At 42.8% G+C, this 23650-nt stretch overlaps 1 protein-coding gene across 1 annotated transcript; it reads left to right on the plus strand.

The window, feature by feature from the left end:
• Nucleotides 1-4976: 4976 nt before the first annotated feature.
• Nucleotides 4977-22812, plus strand: LOC116522136 (serine/threonine-protein kinase NLK2-like). Its single transcript, XM_032236813.1, has 11 exons — nt 4977-7028; nt 7924-8053; nt 9649-9704; nt 11834-11940; nt 13794-13879; nt 14914-15123; nt 15958-16059; nt 16146-16232; nt 19298-19496; nt 20647-20740; nt 21229-22812. Exons 1-11 carry the CDS (start codon nt 6787-6789, stop codon nt 21275-21277), a joined length of 1362 nt encoding a protein of 453 aa, XP_032092704.1. The 5' UTR covers nt 4977-6786; the 3' UTR covers nt 21278-22812.
• Nucleotides 22813-23650: the final 838 nt, after the last annotated feature.

The raw sequence follows: 23650 nt of genomic DNA on the forward strand, positions 1-23650 counted from the left end.
TTGCCACAATTGCAGGAGTGGGATTCAGCCGGTTCGGATCTGTTCGGGTGAACCGGTAGCTCCGACAATCGGCTGAGAGCGAACCGGTAGTTCTGACGATCAGGTTGGCCTCCCTCCCTCCTTTTGCGCTTTACTTACCTTTATCCTCTCAGCTGATTAGTGCGGCAGAGTGGATTGCCACGTCTCAACTGTGTTGCTCCCAAGAAGTAACGTGGAAGGTAAGTTTTGGTAGAACTGTGCACGCAGGCGCAGCGAAATACACGATTACCAAACTGGCAGGATCCCACCACTGCACAGTTGTTAAGCGAATAACTGCAGTTGTTAAATTAGTAACCCAGTTGTTAAGTGAATCTGGCTTCTTCACTGACTCTGCTGATCAGAGAGTTTGCAAAAGAGGATCACATAACCCCAGGACACTGCAACCATCATAATTTTTTTTTAACTAAAATTTTATTAGTTTATAATTTGTCATACAAAGAGAATACAAAAGTCAATAATAGGGAAATTAGGAGAGGGAAAAGGGAAGTCAATAGCGAGGGAAAGCGAAGGGGGGGGGGAAAAGGCATTGACTTCCAATTCCCTTTGGTGCAGTAAAATATGGCATTAGCATCAAATCTCAACTTTTAAATTTTACATAATAATGTAAATCAGTCATTTCTATAACCAGAAATCTATATAATCGGTAAAACCTAAAATCAAAGTTTCATTTTTTTACCACCTCAAGCAAAAAGTCCAGAAGAGGTTTCCAGATAGAAATGAAGGAACTTGTATATTTTTCTTTAATCAGAACATTCAATTTGCTAACTCCATCAGTTTTTGTAGCCATTCATCCATTGTGGGGATAGATGTGACTTTCCATTTCTGTGCACAAAGTAGTCATAAGTCACTTTGTTCAATGCCATTCTAACGATCACTAAATGAACTGTTGTAAGTTGAAAGCTACCTGTATACATCACTCTGAATAACACTGGCAGGGTCAGAATAGCCTGTTCAGTCTACAGAAATCAGGTTTCCCCACTGCTTGTAAGAAGATCACAAATTCACATGAAATCATCATAATATACAAGTCAATTGCCAAGTCTTGTCAAGTCTGAATTTTGATCCAAGGCTATGTGGATACTGTAAGGCTCCTGAGTTGAAAAACGGTCCTAACTCATTTTTTTAGTGCTGTTGTGACTTTGAACAGTCACTAAATGAGCTGTTGTAAGTCGAGAACTACATGTACTGTATAGCCTCTGTTTTGGTTTGCTCTTCTTTTGTATGTGGAAAAATCAGGGAGAAAATCTATCCATGTAAGTTGCTAAGCATTGACAATGACTAGATGGCACATATTCAATCAATCAATGCCACCAGGCACTGCCCACCATCTGCCAATAGAATAATGAAAGGGAGACAGGGCGGGAGCAGAGCTTGGGCAAGCGATGAGTTTTGACAGATGATCACAGTGCCTATCCTGAGCCATCCAACAGGAGACTAAACCTGTCAGTCAAGGAAAAGACCTGGAAAAAAAAGAGATGGAAGCTCCCATAAAGCCTGACCAAATAGCTGAGGTTCTTGCATAATAAAGTGGGACAGCTGGCTCTCTCCAAACCTGGCATCACCACCTCTCTCTCACTTAACCATCCAAAGCAAGTCAGCTTGGTTTGATATCAAGCTTTTTCAAAAATCTAGTTTTTCCTAGGCATAGAAGCAACCCACAGCTGTGTCCAACTCTTTCAGAAAGAAGGTGCTTTCCCCACCCTCTGCAAATCATCATATTGCAATGAAAGAACATGGAAATTTTCCACGTCCTAAAATGACTTTAAGGGAGAAATATTGATTGATTGATTGATTGATGCTTTAAAACCAGCACTGATGCCTGGCAAATTGCCTGGAGAAGTCTGCCTTAACCACTACCAAACCGGCTCTTTAAGGCAGGGTTTTGCAACCTTGCCAAGATGCATCCTGGCTAGGGAATTCTGGGAATTGGAAGTCCACACATCACAAAGTCGCCAAGGTTGGGAAACCCTGCTCTAGGTGAAAAACGAAACACTTCAAAATAAAACAATTTAAGATCATTTAAGCCGGGCACATCAGTGGGCTCAGACTGAGATGCATTCATGCCATATTTGTGCTGCAGTTTATGTGCAAGTGACGTTTCCGCTCTAAAACTCAGCTCTCTGGATTCCCTTTGTCCAGCCCTCACCTGGTGCAAACTTTGTGTGTCGGTGAAAAAAACTGAATTTTTGTGAGGGTGAAGTAGTTTGTAGAGAAGAATGGTTGGCCAGTATTCTAACTTGTACAGACGAATATTGAGAAATACAGCTATTCTTTTTTAAACCTTGCAAATAGAAATTTCACATAAGGAAAAGGGTGGGTCTGGGAGGTTTTTGTTTTTGTTTTTTTGGTTGAAGGAACAAGTTTTACAAGACTGAACATCCGCAAAGAGCAGTATCTGAGAACACATTGGTAACCACTGACGGACAACCCCTATTGCTTAACTTTCTGAACAACTGGTAATCTTTGACCTACAGACCACGTTGGGACTGTTGGAAGAAATGTCCATCTGGGTTCAGTTCCAAGTGAGGAAAAAGACATTGGATTCATGGAAGTTGCTTGGAAAGAAGGTTTATTGATGAACAGGATCCCATGCCTTGATCGAAGAAAAAAAGGGAAGAGATGCTGAGAGTGCCTCAGTTTTATGCCCTTTTTGGGCTTTCAAACTTGAGCTTATTTATTTTTATTTAGTTTATCAGACGCATACAAGAGAACAGATATAAATATAAACATGGACATGAACATAGGAAATGGGTATGAATAAATGGGGACACTAGGACTGGGACGGTAGGCACGCTGGTGTACTTATGCACCCTTCTTTTACGGATCTCTTAGGAAAGGGGTGAGATCCACACTAGGCAGCTTAAGGTTAAAGTCACAGGGGTTTGAGGATGTAAGAACCGTGGCACGACAAAACTGCGGTCCACTAAAGCGCGCCCGATTAAAGCGCGTCGCTGACGTCATCAGCAGTGCGACAACAGCGACCGTGGAGAAAAAAGGGCGCTTTAAAAAGCGCTTTGAAAGCAAGCCGATTCACATTAAGGTAAGGGTTAGGTTTAGGGTTAGGTTAAGGGTTAGCGTTAGGTTTAGGGTTAGGTTAAGGGTTAGGTTTAGGGGTTAATTTTAGCTTTAGCGCTCACAGCGTGCTTTTTTCGTCGCACCGTGATGACGTCAGGTACGCAGTTTCGTCGAGCGCACTTTAGTCGACCGCGGTTTTGTGGTGGAACCATAAGAACAGAGTCGGGTAAAGCATTCCAGGCATTGACCACTTTGTTGCTCAAGTCATATTTTCTGCAATCGAGTTTGGAGTGGTTTATGTCAGACTCCCATGGGGGGGGGGGGGTAACTTTGTAGGTTGTGTTTTGAGTCCCAAATTTGGTTGAGCCTTGCTGGCTGATGTAATCTTCCCAGGTGCCATTTGTTGCAAGATGGGTAGAGGGCTAATCCTACCTTTGTTGGATCTTGGGTGAGGGTATTTGCCTATGAATAGATCTAGCTATCTCTTTATCTCTTAAGTGCTGACATCTGCTGTGGGCTATTGGGGAGGGTGTGGGGGCTATTAAGAGTGAGTTGCTGCTGTCTAAAAACATGCCACTCCATTTCTCATATAGGGAAATATAATATTCTGCCTTTTTAATATTTCCTAGAATATTTCATTTTTCTAGGAGAGGGGTGGGTGCTAACGTCCTTCAGAACAAAAAACTTCCATTGCTAAGGAAGACACTTCTTTTGACAAGATTGTTAAGCAAATCATCCAGTTCCTAAATGAATCCTGCAGTCGTTAAGTGAACCAGCCTCCCCTCTAGACTCTGCTTCTTACAAGTGTTTGGCAAAGTTGCAAATGGTGAATATATGACCGTGGGACCCTGCAGCCATTTAAATTCATACCAGTTGCCAAGTGCCTGAATTTTGGGAACAGTGGGGTTGCTGCAACTGTCGTTAAGTGTGAGGACTGGGTTGTAAGCCACCTTTTTCAGTGCTATTTTAACTTCAAATGGTCACTAAACAAAACGTTGTAAGTTGAGGGCTACCTGTAGCGAGGTGCTGAGACTTGTTCATCAAACTGTAGTTTAAATCCAAGCCTAGTTATTACATCTGGCAAATTTATTCTGTTCCTTTGTTCTGTGCTGTGGTTATTGGCACAAACTAAAGAAAAATATTAAATAGATCCGCGTTTTTCAAACCTGTAAACTTTTAAGGCCTGTGGGTTTTGGCCTATCTCTCCCCCCACACTTCAAAGCAAGATCTCTGCCAGGAACAAAAGCGGTGCAAAACAATAAACAAACAAACAATTAAAAAAAAACCAACAACACTCCAAGCTCATCTTTCCTCTCCTTAAAAGCATTTTTCCCTTTCCTGTGTCCCCTTTTCCTCCCTTCTCTTTCTTCCTCTTTCCTTCCTTGTCGGGCCAGGTGGATTTTGTTTGTTAAATTTTTATTTAAAGTTTCCACCTAGTCCAAAGACTGATATAAAACATACCTCTCACACACCCCAATTAAAATAAGGGCGAGTGCAGGCAGTAAAACAGGGGGGGGGGGACAAAAGAGGGTGGGAGAAAAAGACTAACTTTTATTTAAAAATTATTCATTGGGGGGGGGGGAAATAAAAGCTCCTATGCTCCGCTCTTTCAACAATTATCAGCAAACCCCCTTCCTCCCTCTTCAGCGTTGCAAAAATGCAGCTCCTCCTTCCATCCCCAAATCTAGAAATCGTATCCCCCCCCCCCAATTTTCAACCCCAAATCCAGGCCGTTTCCCAGCTCTCAAGGCACGTATTGTTCAGCCACGTGGGTTTTTTTTTCCAAAGCCGCTTGGCTTTTCCTTTGCGGAGTCGTTTTAATCCCTCGGCCGCCCGGGGCTTGGCTTCCTCCCGCCCGCTCCCCCACAGCCCATGGCCCGCCTGCCTCTCTCCCCGCGGCCAGTAGATGGGGTCCGCCGGCGTCGCTTGGCCTCGCACGCAGCTTGCCTTTTCCTTCCTGCCTGGTTCCTGCCTTCCTTCCTTCCTCCAGCCCGTAAAGATGGACCCGCGGTGCCTCTAACAAAAGACCCCGCCAAGCACCCAGCTTTCGCCGCCGCCACCGCTGCTACTGCTGCCGCTGCCGCCACCACTACTGCCGCCGCCGCTGCTCCTCTTCAGCTGCTGCTCGCCGGGGTTTGCACGTCTGCCGGGAAAGTGGGGTGCTTGGCGCGTCTGCGTCCCGCGGATCTCCTTTTGTCTCCGACCGCAGCGCCCCCACCCTCGCCCCCATGCCTTGCTGAGACGCTGCGAAGCCCACCCGGGGGGGCGGGTGGGGGAAGGATCCCCTGCCACACTATGGGCGCCCCCACCTTCCCCCCCGCCGCCGGAGAGGGGCTGGCCCGTCGCTAGGACCCTTCTCGGGCTGAGGATTGCATCACTTTTCCTGCCGGGGGAAGAAAAGTTGAGAGCACCCCAAGATCTGCCTCTCAAAGCACCTTTGGGCCTCTCTTTGCACCCTCTTTATTCCTCACACCTTGCAGATCCTGAACCCCTAAACTTTACCTCCACAGTTATAGGGGCATCCTTCTTCCAATCTGTTGCCCCCTCTTGCTCTGGGTTTAAAGGAGGTTTTTGGATTCCTTCAGATTTCATCATAGCTTCCTCAAGGCTAACAGGGCCGGTTGCCAAGATAGCTGCTTTCTCTGCATCCCCCTTTTTATTGGGGCCGCTGCACCCCCCTTTTTGATTGTTGAGAAACTTTCCCCAAAGTTTCCCCCATGAGTTAAGGCTGTGTGGTTCAGGTGGCTACACCGCATCCTCATTTGAGGTTTTCCATCCTGTTGGAAGGGGTATTTTTGCAACTTTGGCCCTTTTGGGTCACAGTACCCCTTCTAATATTTTGTGGGGAGCGCCCCTCCCCCCAGCATTCCACACCTCACTAGAAAGGCAATAGACCTCATTCTCCAATTTGTGAAGTGCTCTTCCCAAACTTACTTCCATTTCTCTTGTTCTAGAGAGTGCCTCTCTTGCCTCTCGGCCTCTAATTGTAGCTTGTATTTCCTAACGTGCGGATAAGATTCCCCAATTTTTTTTAGGCCTCTTGATATTTCAATACAGCCCAGGATTTCCATCCTTATCTTGGTTATATTGAGAGAAAATCTGAGTGGTCTGTTCTCTATTTAATATTTTTTAAAAATTAACACCTATTAAGAGAAAGATGTTATACAACATTTCTGCTCTTTTCCTATAGATTGTCGAGTTGTCACGTCTATTCTTTAGTCATTCTCCTCTTTTGTTTAAGTACAATATTCCAAATTTTCCTGTGCACTCTGTCGAAAACGCACCTTCTTAGAAACTTCCCTGATGTCCCTCACATCAGAGATTTGGTTAGAGAATTGATTTCCATCTGTCACCCCCACTTTTAGCCAGGGTGTACACAGTCCCTAAAACAAACATATCAAACTATCCCGAAATATAATTTACCCTTTATTGTAAATTTAAAAAAAGCCAAGATACCTCTTTTCTTTTAAAGATTTTTTTTTAAAACCTTACAGGGGAAAAAAAACACTACTGTACTAGTATAAAAACACTCCTTTGCTGGAGCACACAATTTTGCATGTATTTATTTTGCTTGTGAGAATTGCCCTAATAAGCCAGGTATTTTCCGCTGAATATTTCTCAAATCGCCCTTTTGCAAATCACGATTGATTTGAATTCCAGTGGGCTGTTTTGCTCCTCTTCCAATCGTCTTGTCCAAACCAGGGTCTCTAGTCTTCTGTCCTAATTTGTCTGATGGCTTTCCAAGACCCCAACCAGCCACTTCAAGCTCAGCTTTGTAGCAATGTTTTTGGGGCATTGACGGGGTTAATTCAGCCACCTTTAGCTGCAGGGCTAGGTGGGGGCCAGAAATATTATTGCAATAATGGGGTACAGATAGCTCCCCCCCAGCAACAGCAGACAACGCTTGGCAATGCTATGATGGTGGACCCAGAACCAGATCGACCCATCGGTTATGGTGCTTTTGGTGTGGTATGGTGAGTGCGGAGTTATTTACTGCCATATGACGGTAAAGGAAGATGAAGGTGGGTTAGGAAAAGGATTGGAAGTACAGGTATTTACGATCCCAATTCAGACCAGGATTTCCATTGCTAAGCAACAAGGTTGTTAAGTGAGTCACACCCAATTTCACAGGCTTTTTTCCCCTGGTTGTTAAGCGAATCACTGCAATTGTTAAATGAATCATGCAGTTGTTAAGCAAATCTGGTTTCTCCCATTGACTTTGCTTATGGGAAGCCATCCAGGAAGGTTGCACAGGATGATCACATGACTCTGGGATACCGCAACCATTGTAAATGCAGATTGGTTGCCAGGTGCCTGAAGTTTGATCACATGACTGTGAGGTGCTGCAACACTCATAAACGCGAGGATTGGTCATAAGTTACTTTTCAAACGTTCCCTAAATAAATAGTTCTAAATCAAGGGCTACCTATAAATCATAATTCGGTGTTTAAAAATAATTTCTATTAAAGAAATTTTTTAAGGATAAAAACAGTACATTTTACAGAAAAAATAGAGAAAAATAGTGCATTATAATAGAAAGGAAATGGGGAGGAGAGGAAATAAGGGGAAAAATGTAAAATTGTTTTCCAATCTTCTTAAGAACATATCTTAAAATGTATTTATCTTTTGCCCTCTCTCTGTTTCTACAATTACATTGTAAGTGCCTCTTTTCTCTAGTCCAGAGGTCTTCAAACTTACCAACTTTAAAATTTGTGGACTTCAACTTTAACAGCATAGCTGGCTTTAGAATTCTGGGAATTGAAGTCCACAAGTCTTAAAGTTGGCAAGTTAAGGGACCCCTGCTCCAGTCTACCCTTTCTAATCACCAAAAGGTAAATTGCAAATGGAAAGCCATTTTTCTTCCTGCAGGTCTGTGACAGATCCTCGAGATGGGTCGCGAGTTGCACTCAAAAAGATGCCCAATGTTTTCCAGAACTTGGTCTCTTGCAAACGGGTCTTCAGAGAATTGAGAATGCTCTGTTACTTCAAGCATGACAATGTGAGTATGGGACAGTATGCAGAGAGCTGCTTCGGGGCCAGAGATGGTCCTTCCATAGCATCCTGGATTTGATTTCCTCAGATGAATGTGCATTGTGGAAATGTGTAGGCATATATTGATTTTTTTTTTCAATCTTTCTTGCTTCTTTTTAAATTTTAACTTTCCATATACTGTTTTTACATTCCAATAATTGTACGCAGCGAGGAAAATAGGCAGTTTCAAAATTGTGGGCTCCTTATTGTTCTCTGAGCTGGGTTGGTTTTTTGCAGACATTTCATTCTGAGATGGTACAAGGGTCTCGGGGAGATGGGTTGGACTAAATGATCTCCAAGTGCCTTCCAGCCTTATGATTCTAAAATTACTCAACTAGGTAACATCATCAGAATGACCTGATAACAACTGATGAAGTTACCTAGTTGGGTAATGAAACAGCTGCAAGAAAGCAATCAAGCTGAGAGAACACCAAGCACCCACGCAGTTCAAGGGTGAGCTACAAATATTTTCGATTGGTTTCAACATTTGATTAAATAAATATAAAATGGTGACTCCAGGCAGATTATAGAGGAGAGGCAACAACAAGAGCAGTTGATCACACGTGTGGTAGCTCTGATCCAGAATAGGGTGGAATGATCAGGTGGATGGGATCCCTATCTCCACTCCAGAATGTTGGATTTCCGCAAGCTTCTTTATTGGGAAATTGACAGGAATGGAGAAGAAAAGACAAGAAGAAAAGCATTAGAGCGATACAATTTGGTGAGAAGCAGTAGAACCCTTGCAACCCAAACTCTGAATGGAGTAGGCCGGAGTTAATGGCGGTCTTGCTCACTGGCACGAAGAAGCTGGTGAAGGGCAGTTTCACCTCAGGGACATTTGGAGGAGATGGGAACAAACTGATGGTGTGTAGGACAGAAGGAAGTTTGAAGAAGGGTCTTTTGCATTGACAGAGTCATTGCAGATGTGGGTGGCAGGGCCAGCCCTATTATTAGACAAACTAAGCAGGCTGTTGCTACCAGCTAAGTTTCAGTCCTGTTTCCGAGTAACTACATTATTAGTCTCCTTTGTCCTATTTTTATTACTAGGAGGGGGGCGAGTGGTACATTAGGCTTGATAAGCCTGTCATTCCAAAACACCATACTGCAGTATAGCCGGTGGGTTCCATCACTAGTTTCTTGTCTGTGATGGCATACAGGTAGTCCTCAACGTATGGCCACAATTGAGCCCAAAATTTATGTTGTTAAGTGAGCTTTGCCCCATTTTACGACTTTGCTCGCCACATTTGTTAAGGGAATCATACAGATGCCAAATTTGTACCACAGTTGTTAAGTGAATCTGACTTCCCCGTTGACTTTGCTTGTCAGAAGGTTGCAAAAGGCGATCACACGATTCTGAGGCACTGCGGCCGTCATAAATATGAATCAGTTGTCAAGCATCCAAATGTAAATCACACAACCGTGGTGATGTTGCAAAGGTCGTAAGTGTGAAAAATGGTCATAAGTCACTTTTTTCAGTGATGTAACTTTGAAAGGTTACTAAATAAACTGTTGTAAGTCAAGGGCTACCTTTATTTTCAGAATTTGGTTTCTTTTTCTCCTCAGGTCCTCTCAGCACTGGATATCCTCCAACCTCCACAGATTGACTGTTTTGAGGAAATGTATCCTTCATTCCACCTGTAGCTAAGTTATTTTATTATTATTTTGCCTACTCTTCTGATGCTCCATTTTGTGCTATCTTTTATCTTTCGTTGATTTTTCCCCCCCTCTGTATATATTGCATGTGAGGAGAGGAAGCGAAATATTTATTGATTGTTCTTGCTTTTCTTAAATCTGGTTTGATTCTTTTTTTTTTTTGGCAGTATATTTGTGTTCTGTTTATTTTGATTTTTCTCTTCACGCCTTTTAAAAATTTCCTCCATTTACCATATTGTTTTTGGATCCTCCCCATTGTTTTCTCATGCAATTGTTTAAAGTAGTTATTTGAGATTGTCCTTGCCACTGTTCCTTGCCAAGTTTCTCAGCCGGCTTCAGCTATTTTCAAATGGTCAAAGTTTATGTGGAATCCTCTCCTTCTTCCCCCAGTTTGTATGCAAAATTTACTCGCCTGAAAATGATTGAATCAATCACTAGCTTTACTCCAATCTTTGGATTTTGAGGTCAACTGCAGCATAGTATTCAAGACAGGTTTTCTTATGAGATTGAGAATGCTAGGGGATCTGAATGCTCAATCCTCTAATCCAGATGTCCACAGCCTTTGGACGCTGAGAGGTACAGTTGCTATTTTAAGTCTTTCAATAGCTGACATAGATGGCTTTCGTTTATCCAAAGCTAAGCTGGGGAAGCTGCTCTCCATCATTCCTTCAAAACTCTGAAGAAGTTCTATACCAGCCTAAGTTCCTTTATTGTTTTTGGGCAGCTGAACTTGAAGTCTTCCTCCACTAGGAGTTTCTTGTGGTCTGGTGGGACCCAGATGTTTTCTTAGAAATTATGGTAGGACCTTTGTTCTGGAGTCTGCTAGCTTCCATTCTTTGGACAGTTGAGTACATCAATCTAATAGAATATGAGATGGGCATGGAACGTGATGGATATTAAGGTCTGTGGGGTCTGGTGACTGAGATGGCAGGGTTCTTGCTGGAGACAATGTCTTTCTATCTATGAAGAGTAATGAGAATGGATGGTCAGGAATGGTGTGACAGTTAAATCCTTGGTATTTTTTGAGCTTGATTATTTGCTCAAAGAGCACCACACTCTGTTTTCAAGCTCAGAGAGCATCAGTGATTCCATGATTCAGTTCTGAGCTACATATATTCTCTTCTAATGGTCTAATTGTTCTTTCCTCTACTCTTTATATGTCAACGTTGCAGCACATAGTTAGGGTTATCATATCTTACGTGTAATCTTTCCAATTTCACTTCCTTCTCCTTTGCTATTTATTACTAAAAGCTGTGAGAGTATTTTTTTTAACCTCAGCGGTCAACAACACAATTGCATTTATTAAGTTTGTTGGTTGAACTTATATGTTGCCCATCCCATTAGCAAACAACTCTGGGTGGCTTAAAACATCAATGCTCACAGAAGCCACTGTATCAGATATCACTGCTTGCTTGGGGTTTTTTTTTTTTAATTGTTAAGAATATTCTAATCTTTTCACAAATCCCCCATTAGAGCATGTGGTGAGATTGTCAAAATTTCATGAAATTTGAGTGGCATTTGTGGGCAGGAAATAACTCATCTTGAGATTGTGCAGTGGTGTCTAATACTAGAAAAAGATTTCTTACACTTATTGTATCTTCACTTTCGTCTTCTTTTATTTTCCTTGCAACTAACATAAAGAGTTTCCATACTGATTTTTAAAAATATTCTTAATAATAGTTACGTTTAGTCCATTCTCACGTGCATTTCTTTATCTCAGTTATCTTGTGCATTGTTCTGTTTTGGAGATGCTTTTCATGTTCTACGGTTCTTTTTGATTTATGCCGGTCTTTTCTTACTTTGTACCATCCAAAATTGATGGAAGCTGGCATCCCAGCCCATGTACGGGAGTATCAGGTTAGGGATGGCTGATCTGTATAATATTTTTATTTCTAATTTTTTTAGTTTTTTTTTAAAATCTTACTTTGTCCATGCGCTTTGTGCCTCCTAATTCTGTTGGAACCTGTTGGTTTTACAAAATGGTGGAAAAGTAATTTTTCTTTTTTACTTACTTACAATGGGAAGAGCTGGGTAATTCAGATGATTTCCATTCTCTGCTCCATTCCCCATCACCCTCCTTGACAATAATCATCAGTTACGTTATCACTGAATTGATGCAAAGTGACCTTCACAAAGTCATAGTTTCTCCACAACCGCTCAGTTCCGATCATATCAAGGTCTTTTTGTATCAGATCCTCAGGGGTAAGTCTGACACTTATTTATGGCAAATGCCCTAAATTGGGAACTATCCATTTGGGCAAAGTTCTTTACTTAGATTCAGTATGAATGTAGAAGAGAGGAACTATCTGGCTTGGCAGCCATATAACATGACAGGGATTGTAATCATTCAGAAGAAGAATGTGAACAAGTAGTACAATGTCTATACAAAGTTGACTGATGCATAGCCTGTAATTGTAGAATCAACGATTCCAGGTTAGAAGATTCCATAACTCCATTGATGATAAAGTTGTGGGTGCCAGAACTTAATCAAGACTAGCAATAATTGAAGGGAATGAGAAGCGAGGGTGAGAATAATCAGAAGTATGGAAGATAAGTCTTATGAAGAATCAAAGAGAGTAAAGGGTATTCTACATTGTTTCAAAGGGGGGGATGGGACTGGATCTCAGGGGCTTCAAGTCCCACGAAGAAGATGATCCAATTCATTGATAGGATGCTATCTGTCTAATGCTTTGGCAGTTGAGTGGTTGGCCAAATGAAGTGCTTAGAGGAGTGTTGAGATCTTCCTTGTTGCATGTCTTTGAATTGGGATGGAGAGCCATGAGGGTGGACATTCAGCGGGGATTTGATGAGATGACCAAACAAGTTGTATTTCTGTTGTCCCTCCTGAAGGATCTCTTCCACATGTCCTCTTAACATTTTCTCCTCTCATGTTGACCCAATTTCTTAAGCCACTTTCTCCTGCCCCTTTCCTTTGCTACCGTCCTTTTTAACTGTGTCCTGTTGTACTTCATTCACTTTAATAGTTTTCCTTGCCTTTTCCCTTCTTTTCTGACATTTTTGACAAAGTTGCAATTCCATAATATAAATCTGAGAAACTTACCATTGAAATTCACTGTTGTTGCATTATGGGCATCAAAAGCTCTGAAGCAAAGAGCTTCTTTTCGGGATTTAAGAATCATGCATACATAAGATTTAGCAGGCTCTTAGAAGAGGTAAGGAGTTTCCCTTTTAAAATTTTGTTACCATATTTTTTGGAGTATAAGACTCCAAAGAGGGTGAAAATCTGGGTGCGTCTTATACACTCAATACAGCATTTTTGGCCTCCCGAAACCCCGTCCCCTTTGCAAAAATTGGCCATGCATAGCCTTTAGGAGGCTTCCAGAGTGCTCCTGGGGGCTGGGGAGGGCAGAAATGCTCCTTCAGCCCTCAGGAGCATTCTATAAGCCTCCTAAGGGCTATGCATGTCCTATTTTTTGACAAAAAAACAAAAACAAAAATGGGCCATTTTGGGGAGGTCTGCAGAGTGCAAACCTTTTTTTTTTAATTTGCCTCTTCAAAATCTTGATGCGCCTTGTACTCTGGTGCACCTTATACTCCAAAAAATACGGTAGTTATCAAATGCTAAGGAAATTTATTTAGACTCAAGCTTAACCCCAAGCTCACCACTTTGGCAATAGTATGGAACTTATATAAAAGTTTCTTTTTGAAAACTATGTTGATAATCATACCTAAATATCTATGGAGATTTTCACTCATCCAGATCATGGCTGTTCCAAAGGTGCTTTTTCAAGAGGCAACTGGACTTCCTTTGTTTTTCTTTGAAGACGTTTCGTTTCTCATCCCAGAAGCTTCCATTCTTTCTATTCCACATCCTTCCATTCTCCACCGTTCATTCAGAACTGAAGAGGCTTCTTGGATTAGAAGCGAAACGTCTTCAAAGAAAAAAGTCCAGTTGCCTCTCAAAAAAGCACCTTTGGGATATGTTGATCATGGAAGGAAACGTTTAATTTTAGTTTTAATTTTTATTGCATCTGTAGACTTCAGTTAAGTTTGGGAACACCCAATGTGTTTTCTTTCCCTCCTCGATTCTGCAGGGTTAAAATATTTGCACTCTGCTGGTGTCCTTCATCGGGACATCAAGCCTGGGAACCTTCTGGTCAATAGCAACTGTGTCCTCAAGGTAATTCATCCTTGTAGCCAACCCAGGAAGCATTCAAGATAGCTGCCTCCAAGGAAACTCTGACATCCAGCAGTTTTAGCTCTGACGACCAAAGATTAAACGTTTTCTCGCCCACCCTCCCACTCCAGTCACTGTGAATCACACTACTACACTAAGAATAGGGATGTCGGGTGTATAAATATGTATATGGGTGTGACAGATCTATAAGATTTAAGGTGTAGTGTTGTGCTCAAAGCCATCAGTGGTGACACTGCCCACCATGCTGCAGTTTTCAACCCATATCTTCAATAATCCCCTGTCTTGTAGCCTTGCAGCTGATAAGGCCACAAAACTGCTATTTTTGATGTGACGAAAGAAGGAAATTATTAACCCTGCAAGGAAAGATCAAACAGGTTGTATTTAATTTAATGCGATGTGCTAGAATTTCAGATATAAAAATGTCTATTTGTGTATAGGTAGTCCTTCACCTAAGATTGCCTGCCCACTATGATCCTAAGTTGTGATGGTCACTTAATCGAGGCAGCTTTGCGAACTTGCTTAACGATCCCACCTCTGATCTCCTTCATGTAGTCGTTAAATGGGTTGGGAAGACTTTGAGAAACCTAGCGCAGGACAAGGCCCACCTACCCCAGCCTTGTAGGGCCTCCCTCACCTTCTGAGATATCCAATGCTCTGCTTCCTGCCCCTTGTTGTCTCCATAGGGCTTGGGCCTGCTTCCCCCACTCCTACCCAGGCCCTATAACCCCAACCCCCATTGTTCCTCACAAGCAGCGTGAAGTTCCCTTTTGCTGGGTAGAGAATTCTGGGAGTTGAAGTCCACACATCTTAAAAGTTGCCAGGGTTGTGAAACACTAGCCTAGATCCACCCACCCAGCTTGCATTTTAGACTGCACCTGAATTAACACCATTCAGTGGCATTGAAAGAATACTATATTCCCAGAAGGAGCAGCAGATAGTAGAGAGAGCTATGTCTGGAAGTTTTATTTCTCTAGAAGCTTACTCAGGTTGACCACACCTTTTCATCTTTCCTTCAGATCTGTGATTTTGGTTTGGCCCGGGTAGAGGAGCCGGATGAGTCCCAGCACATGACTCAAGAGGTGGTTACTCAATATTACCGGGCCCCCGAAATCCTGATGGGCAGCAGGCATTATGGACGTCCAATTGATATTTGGTCTGTGGGCTGCATTTTCGCTGAACTCCTTGGCAGGCGCATCCTCTTTCAGTCCCAGAGCCCAATTCAGCAGGTATCTGTTCGGACCCAGGCGTCCCCAAAAAGCATGAGGCAGAGTCCTGGTCCCGACAAAACCCCTTTTATTAAACGAATGTGAATTCCTCTCATTCACATTCAGCAAGGCCTGGCAAACAGTCTTTCAAAGGATATATTTATGGCTACAGACCTTATCTATCTTGGAAAGCTGCCATGTAAATATTTTCCCAATCAGGTGCTGTGCAAGGAAAGACTGGGCACAGAGTCTCTGAGATTCACGAATCTAACGACTGACTGAACGAATTGCTTCCTGCAAAAGCCCACTCCCCTTTCGCTCCTCTTTTATTTCCTATAGGAGGGGCTGATTCCTATGGTAGTGGACAATCACCTTCCACCTGTGACTTTACTCCCAAGTCTACCCTGATTTCTGTGTTGTTCTTTTCTTCTGGCAGCTCTGCGCATGGGCACACTGGGAACAGGCTCTAGCTGTTCCTCTGCCTCACTGCTGTCTAGCTCCGAAGGCATCTGATCACTGCCAGACAGCCCCGCCCCAATCTCTGCCTCTGACGCAGAGCCCTCGTCCTAGCCTTCCCCAGCCTCCAGGACTGGCCCATGCTCCTCCCCAATCTCCCCACTGTCCGACTCTGCTGCCAGCTCTGCTGGCGGGCCACAACAATATCTCAGTATTCCTTGAAGAAAGAGTTGCGAGAGGGTGTGGTTGCAGAAGGCATGAAAGAATGTTTCAGCTTATGATTCCACAAAATGTCCACTTCCTAACACTGAAGAAGCAATTTACCTTTCTTCTTTTCTTTCTCTCTCCTCTCCCTCTGTTTCTTCTTCTCCTCTTCTTCCTTCGATCTATGGGTGGCAGTTGGACCTGATTACGGATCTTCTGGGGACTCCTCCCGTGGCTGCCCTCCGTTCGGCCTGCGAGGGAGCCCGTGCCCACATCCTGCGTGGCAGTCACAAGCTGGTGAGTACCACCAGGGCTGGCAAGGTAGCAGCCGCGTGGGAGCGAAAGAAGCCTCTTAACCACTTTGCATCTTTTTTTCCCCCCAGCCATCGTTGTCTGTCCTTTACATGCTCTCTGGAGAAGCAACCCACGAAGCTGTGCATTTGCTCTGCCGCATGTTGGTCTTTGATCCAGTGAGTTGGCAATGTAGTCCAAGGAAAACTTTAGAACCCAATCAGATTGTCTCTTTTTCCCCATCTCTTCTTTCTCTCACACACATATTCATCTCACTGTTGTTGTTCTGGTTGTTAGGGGCATACAGTGAAGACACCAGATATGCTAGATCCGTGATGGCGCACATATGGTATGCATGCCACAGGTGGCACGCGGAGCCATTCTTGAGAGCAGGCGAGGCATTGCTGTGTCAGCTCCAGTGCGCGCGCGCTAGCCAGCTGATTTTTGGCTGTTTTTCACCCTCCGGAGGTGTTGATGAAGCCTTCGGAGGGTGAAAAACCACCTAACATGCAAACCGGAAGTTTGGGAATGGACTTCTGGTTTGCATGTTGGGCTGTTTTTCATCCTCAAGACACTTCATGGAAGCCGCCTGAAGCTTCCGAAGGGCGAAAAACCACCCAATGCACAAACCGGAAGTCTATCCCCAAACTTCCGCTTTGCGCGTTGGGCGATTTTTTGCTCTCCCCTGCTCCTAGAAAGCCTCTGGAGCCTGGGGAGGGTGAAAAACAGACCTACCGGGCTTACCGGAAGTCAGAAAATGGGTCGTTTCCAGCTTCCAGGGAGGTGGGGGAGGCCGTTTTCGCCCTCCCCAGATTCCAAGAAAGCCCTGTGCGCGTGCACGGGGCAGCGGTGTGTGTGTGTCATATGCGCATGCACAAGGGGCACGGCGCGGGGGGGGGCATTAAATTAAGGGGGTGGGCATGCAAGCGTGCGCGATAGCACACACATGTTACTTTTGCCATCCGAGGTGAAAAAGGTTCGCTCTCACTTTGCTAGATGGTAGAAACAGTATACAGGCAATCCTTGATTTACAGCAGTTCATTTACTGATTGTTTAAAGTTATATAACAGCACTGAAAAAAATGGACATGGCTGTTTTTTACACTTAGGTCCATTGCATTGTCACATGATCAAAATTCAGACTTAAGGAATGCTCTATTGCGGGTCTGGAAAAAATATCAATATAAACTAAATGATAAGATACCTATGTGGGCAATTCCTAGACATGCAATAGAGAACGTAAATATAGTACAAAAACAGGATGTAAATACATACAGACAGCTTCTCACCTTAGAAAGAGGTGTATTACAATTAAAACCCTTGAATGTACTAAAAGAAGAAAAGGTAATTCAAATATGGTTCCAGTATGGGCAATTACAGGCCAGATGGAAAAAAGATCAAAAAATTGGTTTTATGCAAACTGAGGATAATTTACTAAAACAAATTAGGGATCAAAGTCAAATGCATATAAAGAGACTATATAATGTATTAATAGAATGGGTCATAAAATGGGGCAAAATTCACTTAACAAATGTCTCACTTATCCACAGAAATGTTGGATTCAATTGTGGTGATAAGTCGAAAACTACCTGTACATTCAGTCCTCATTTAGTGACATTCTCAGCAACCATTTGCCAATATGATAGTATTAAAAATTTCAGACCATCACACGCATTTATGATCAAAGTTTGTGTGCCTTAGGCTAGCATACACTGAAATGAGAGTAACACTGGCTGTCTCTCTCTTTATAAACCTAAAAAAAAAATACTTCCTTTTAATCCCCCCAGTTCCTTTCTGATTTGCTCCCTTTTCAGATTTGTTCTTGACATTTTTCCAAGAAAATATGGTCACTGTTCTTAGAGGCTACTTCTATCTGCCAACTCTGAGCAACATACTACTCTCCAATACGTGATTACGGTTAAAAACATTTAATCAAACTTGAATTTATTATAAAGTTATAATCAGATGTGATTATTACATGATGGAAGCCAGCCATATGCCTGGTTCCCTTAGCCATTACAATAATTATTTATTTATTTATTAAATTTATATGCCAGCCATCTCACTATCCAAAGCAACTCTTGGCGGCATATAAATTTAATTTAAAAAAAAAAATAGGATATTATGGGGGAGTGAATAGAGTTATAATCAGCGTCTTGCTGGATGAATGTTTTGTCTCATCTTGCTCTACTGTAAGACAGAAGCCAAAAAAGACATCATGGCTTAAGAGAATAAGCCAACAATTCTTCTTTATACATATTGCTAGCAAATCATGGATGGAACCATCTGCATGTTTTTGGCTACCCTCACAGACAAGAATAGGGAGCAATGAAAAATACACCTTTCTGTGCAAAACCAGGCATTGGATTGAGATTTCATAACTGGTTGACCCTATTATATTCCTTGCACACAGCTGGTTATTTGCATTCTTTTAGAGAGTCGTTGAGGCGACTTGGAAGGGTCTCCCTTAGTAGTGCTAATGGTTCCTGTAGTCTGCAATTTTTCTGGGAATCTGTTCATACTCCCACACTATTTGATTACTCAGGTGACCTGAGGACAGAGATAAACCTCCAAGTGCTTCAGATGACCCTCAAAAAGGATGCAAATGACTAGCTGTCTTCAAGGAATATAACTCCTTCCATTCCCCACTATCCTGTCAGAGCTCAAGAAGCTTCTTGGATGAGAAGCAAAATATCTTCAAAGAAAAATGAGAAAGTCCAGTTGCCTCCTGAAAAAAGCACCTTTTGGACAACTATTATCTGGATGACTGAGAATCTCTACAAACCTTTGGGACCAGTCGCTTAGCAACCATTCAAAGCTATGACCTACCAGAAAAAGGGGATTTATGACCCAGATCTGAAGTTCCGACGGTTCCTCACTACCATCACAGTCATGTGATTGCAGTTTGGGCACTCAGCAACATGGCCATGTTTACCACCCGGTTTGCATTGTCCCATGGTCACGTGACTGCACGTTACGATCGTTTGATTAAAAAAAAAACACCACACTTGCTTTCAGCCAGGCCATAAAGAACAATGGATTCACTCAGCAATCATGGTGTTAACTTAATAACAGCCACAAAAAGTTGTAAACGCAGGCTGGTCATGTGATTGGCCCATTTTACAACCCTTAAGACGACTGTAATAGGAAGGCTCCAATAGCAGTCATAACTTGAGGACTACCTGTATACAAGAATTCTTTTAGCGGGATCTTTTGGGTGATCCTCACTGTCCTTCCTTCCACAGGCCAAGCGGATCTCTGCCAAGGATGCCCTTTCTCATCCTTACTTAGACGAGGGGCGACTGAGATACCACACCTGTATGTGCACTTGCTGCTTTTCGGTCTCCTCCGGCCGCATTTACACCAGTGACTTTGAACCCAGGGCCGACCCCAAATTTGACGGCTCTTACGAAAAGAACCTCGCTTCTGTCTGGCAGGTTAAAGGTAATAGATCAAGTCCAAACCTCCTCACAAATCTTGGGGTTTTCAGAAAGCTTCATTCTTATGTAGTGGTGTTTAGAATGCAACATTGCAGGCTAATTCTGCTGACTGTCAGCAGTTCGATCCTGACTGGCTCAGCCATCCATCCTTCCGAGGCGGGTAAAATGAGACCCATGTTGTTGGGGAGGTAATATGCGGATACTATAAACTGCTTAGAAAGGGCTGTAAAGCACTATGAAATGGTATATGAATAACTTCTATTGCTATTCCCAGTTGCTAATTTAGAAGCTAAATATTGATCTTAATGCGCTATATTACGTACATGAGGGCAATTAATGCACAAAATTCTTCCACGAATTGCACCAGACTTTGAAATTTAAACCTTTGATCTCATTTGTTTTGGATTGTCTCAGTTCTCCGTCCCCTGTGTATCATCTTATATAATTAGGGAGAAGTCAAAAGGTTAACCCATTGTTTCATTCTAAGAAGCACATCCCTTTTGGGTTGCTAAATCCTCCAATTCCCCTGTGCAATCACGTAGCACTATTGGCATTTATTGATTCTGGAAGAGGAAGATATCTCTAAACAGGTGATGAAGATTTTGCAGTAGTAGGGATTTTATCCCAATCTACAGGTGAAGTTATAACTGTACACGGAGCAAGTCCCTTGAATGGCAAGCTGTCTGGATGTTGTGATTCACTGTTGCTACCCTGTTTCCCTGAAAATAAGACCTCCCCGGATAATAAGCCCAATTGGGGGGGGGGTTGAGCGCATGCACTAAAATAAACCCTCCCCTGAAAATAAGCCCTCCTCAAAAAAGATTGCAACACAGCAGCAGCCATGAGGTGACCCTGCTCGCCCCCTCCTGCACCTCAGAAATAAGGCCAAGAAGGTAAGGCCAAGCGCTTATTTCGGGGTCAAAAGAAAATAAGACCCTGTCTTATTTTCGGGGAAACACGTCATTATCCCAAATTGTTGTGATGGCTTAGGCTTACCTGAGTTAGGAGAGGCAGAATGAAAATACATAGAAAAATAGAGAAGAAAAGAGAGACGTACATTATGTAAATATAGGACTACAGATTTGGGCCCGCAAAAATTTGGATTTTTGTGGCCCTGATGTTGACCAAATAAAAATGAACTCTTTGTTTTTCAGAGCTGGTACACAGGTTTATCTTAGAACAGCAGCATGGGAAAAGAGTCCCCCTCTGTATCAACCCTCAGTCAGCTGCCTTCAAAACTTTCATCCGGTAAGTCTCCAAAATTGGTGGCTCCCCCTAACCAGAAAGTTTGTGGTTCTGTCTTTACAGAAGGAGAAAGAGCAGATAATACAGGCACTAAACAGTTTGTTGACCATTCAAAGTTACAACAGCACTGAAAAATGTGACTTGTGGCCGTTTTTCATAGTTATGACCTTTGCAGATTCCTTTGATCACGTGATCAAAATTCAGCTGCTTGGCAACTGGCTCATATTTATGACAGTTGCTGTGTCACAAGGTCATGTGATCACCTTTTGCGACTTTTTAACCAATGCGGAAACCAGATTCACTCAACAACCAGCTTGAATAACTTGTCAACTGCAACGGTTCACTTAAACAGCTGCGGCAAGAAAGGTTGTAAAATGGGGTGAAGCTCACTTTAACAAATGTCTCATCAGCAGAAATTTGGGGCTGAATTGTGGCCGTAAGTCAAGGACTGCCTGTCATTTTTTTAAAAAATTTTTCTTCCTACCTGGCAGCTCCACAGCATGGCATTCTTCCAAGGTGTCCAAAAAGGAAGAGAGATGAAACTGCTCCTTGGATGACCATGATGGAAAAAAGAAAAGAAATACAGAATAAGCGGGACGGAAAACACAAGGGGTTGGCATTGCTGCTGGTAGCCAAGGGATGAAAAGGAGGCCGAGGCACTGCTCTTCATCCTGCACTCTTGAATATTTTGACTCATGGACAGATGCATTTGGGAAAGAGGGAGGGGGAGGTCATTATTATATCACTGATATTTGGAAGTGGACAAGTTGGGGAAGGGGATTTTTCCCCCCCACTGATGGATGTTTTTTTTTTCCTTTCCTCTGTTCCTGTACTGCACTGGAAAACTCTGGGTTGTAGGCACTGTCTTTGTGAATTCTTTCCCTCCTTCCTCTAGGTCTGCACCAATATTTCCCCCCCTCCTTATACATATGGGCTCTTACCTGGCTTCCTCTGAAAAGGGATGACCAGGAGAGACGTTTGTTCTTGAAATGAGGGGCTGTCTGTTCTTTCCGTTTCAAATAATCTCACCCTACCTAAAGACTCTGACTGGTGTTTCTCAGCATTGTCCATTTTAAGAGGTCTGGATTTCAACTCCTAGAATTCCCCAGCCAGTGTGGCTGGCTAAGGTTAAGAAGCACTGCCTTAGACTTAGGATAGATGTCTTTTCCCACAGATCCCCTTCCTGTTAAAAGATTTCCCTAACAGGGATAGATGGGAGAAATAAATAAGGCTCGATTTTCTGAATCTACCACATGGTTCAGGCATTTCTTGCAAACAGGAGTTGTGTCTTGAGTCCTTGTCTTTAGTCTCTTCCAGGAGCTTCTGGGAAATCGTGTGGCTTCCTTAAACCTATCTTACACAGCTGGGGAAAAGAAACTTACACAACTTATTTTGGGATAAGATGCTAAATACTTATTTGGTGTGTATATTTGGCCTACCTTCTTTCCAGGTTTCCCTTATTCCCAGCATGGACACCTCCTAAGCGGTTGGAGACCCTGACGCGTTTCTGCTGTATTTTCAGAAAGTGCTTCTTTTCTTTAAAAATATGTGGTGTTTTCTGAAAAACAGGTTTTGGTCTTGATGCTGGATGTGGAATGCCTGTTAAGTTATCCCCCGGGCCCTTCACCTTTCCTGCCTGCAGCCAGTTCAGCCTCCTTCCTTGATTCAATGTATTCCTCCATTAATTTCCACCACCCCCCTTCAAAAATCTACCTCTTTTCTCCTAATGGGTTTCCTGTGTGCATGTGTTTGGGACACTTGTATTATTAATTTTGTATTTTTATTTTGTTGGTGGTTGATGATTTATTTTTACTTGGCTGGTGTTTCATCTCTTTTTGTCAATGACCTGTTATTAATTTATGATCAGAGCAGTTTATATACTAGTTTAAATCCCGAATGTGTGCATATATTTCTTCCTTGTGTCTAGAAGAAAAAAACGCATGGGGTGGGGGGGAAACACCAATAACATAGAACCAATAACCTGGAAACTTGAACTGTCTTTGGCTGTAATAATCCCCCTCCTTAATTTAATTGTGCTCCATAGTAGCTGAATTAAATTTATGCTGTATATTTTTCTCCTGTAGTGGGTTTGGTTTGTCTCCTAGTCTTTTTTCTTGCGCTTTCGACGGGACGAGTTGTTCTCACTGCTGAGCAGGGGCCAAGCTGTCACCTGAGTTAAAAGATAAGTCTGATAGGAGGAAGTTTTTTGCTCTCAGCTGACAACTCCGAATGGGTGCGCCCAGGAAGTGATGTGACTCACCATGTATCCCACATCCTTTCCTCCACTGTTGTCAAAGGCAAGTCAAGGGTATATTTCGCTCTTTGGAGGCCAAAACGCTTGAATATTGAAGACAGAGAAATCCAGCACAACTTCCAACAACCGAGGTTAGACTTTTTTTTCACCTCCCCTTCTTCCAACTTCTCCTTTTGCCTCCCTTTCTTCCACCACCACCCCTCCCTTAAGTGTAGCCCCTTCTCCCGTGACTGAACTGAAAGCAAACTTCACATTTCTTCCCTGGTATCCTATGGGTGGGCTGGGATTACGACTTCAGACTTCTCCAATATCATCTGAAGGGAAAGTAGCATAACTTTACAGAGAAGCAAACAGAGAGGGCTAACAGAGACCCTGTCTTAATGTTTCTCTTTTGGACTTGTATTGTTATGGTGATTAATCCCACCTTTCCTTTGAAAAACACTTCATTTAGCCTTGTTTGATAAATTAAGGAAAATCCACTTTATCCAAGGCTATTTGGGGATGGGCCTTCCTAACTATTCTTCAGTTTTTTAATGCTATCATGGCAAATTTGAACCTAAAATAATATGGGAAAAAATACTACAACTTCTTCAAACTTGTGTTGTTCAGATACTTTGGCCTACATATCCCTGGTGTAGAGTACAGCTATACAGAAACTT

Source organism: Thamnophis elegans, chromosome Z (assembly GCF_009769535.1).
Source record: "Thamnophis elegans isolate rThaEle1 chromosome Z, rThaEle1.pri, whole genome shotgun sequence".
Classification (NCBI taxonomy): Eukaryota; Metazoa; Chordata; class Lepidosauria; order Squamata; family Colubridae; genus Thamnophis; species Thamnophis elegans.

Coding starts and splice junctions, on each gene's coding strand:
- LOC116522136 (XM_032236813.1), top strand. CDS start 6,787: ATGGCTTTCCAAGACCCCAACCAGCCACTTCAAGCTCAGCTTTGTAGC. Junction 16,060..16,145: donor TGCGTGGCAGTCACAAGCTG/GTGAGTACCACC, acceptor TTTTCCCCCCAG/CCATCGTTGTCTGTCCTTTA. Junction 16,233..19,297: donor GCATGTTGGTCTTTGATCCA/GTGAGTTGGCAA, acceptor TTCCTTCCACAG/GCCAAGCGGATCTCTGCCAA.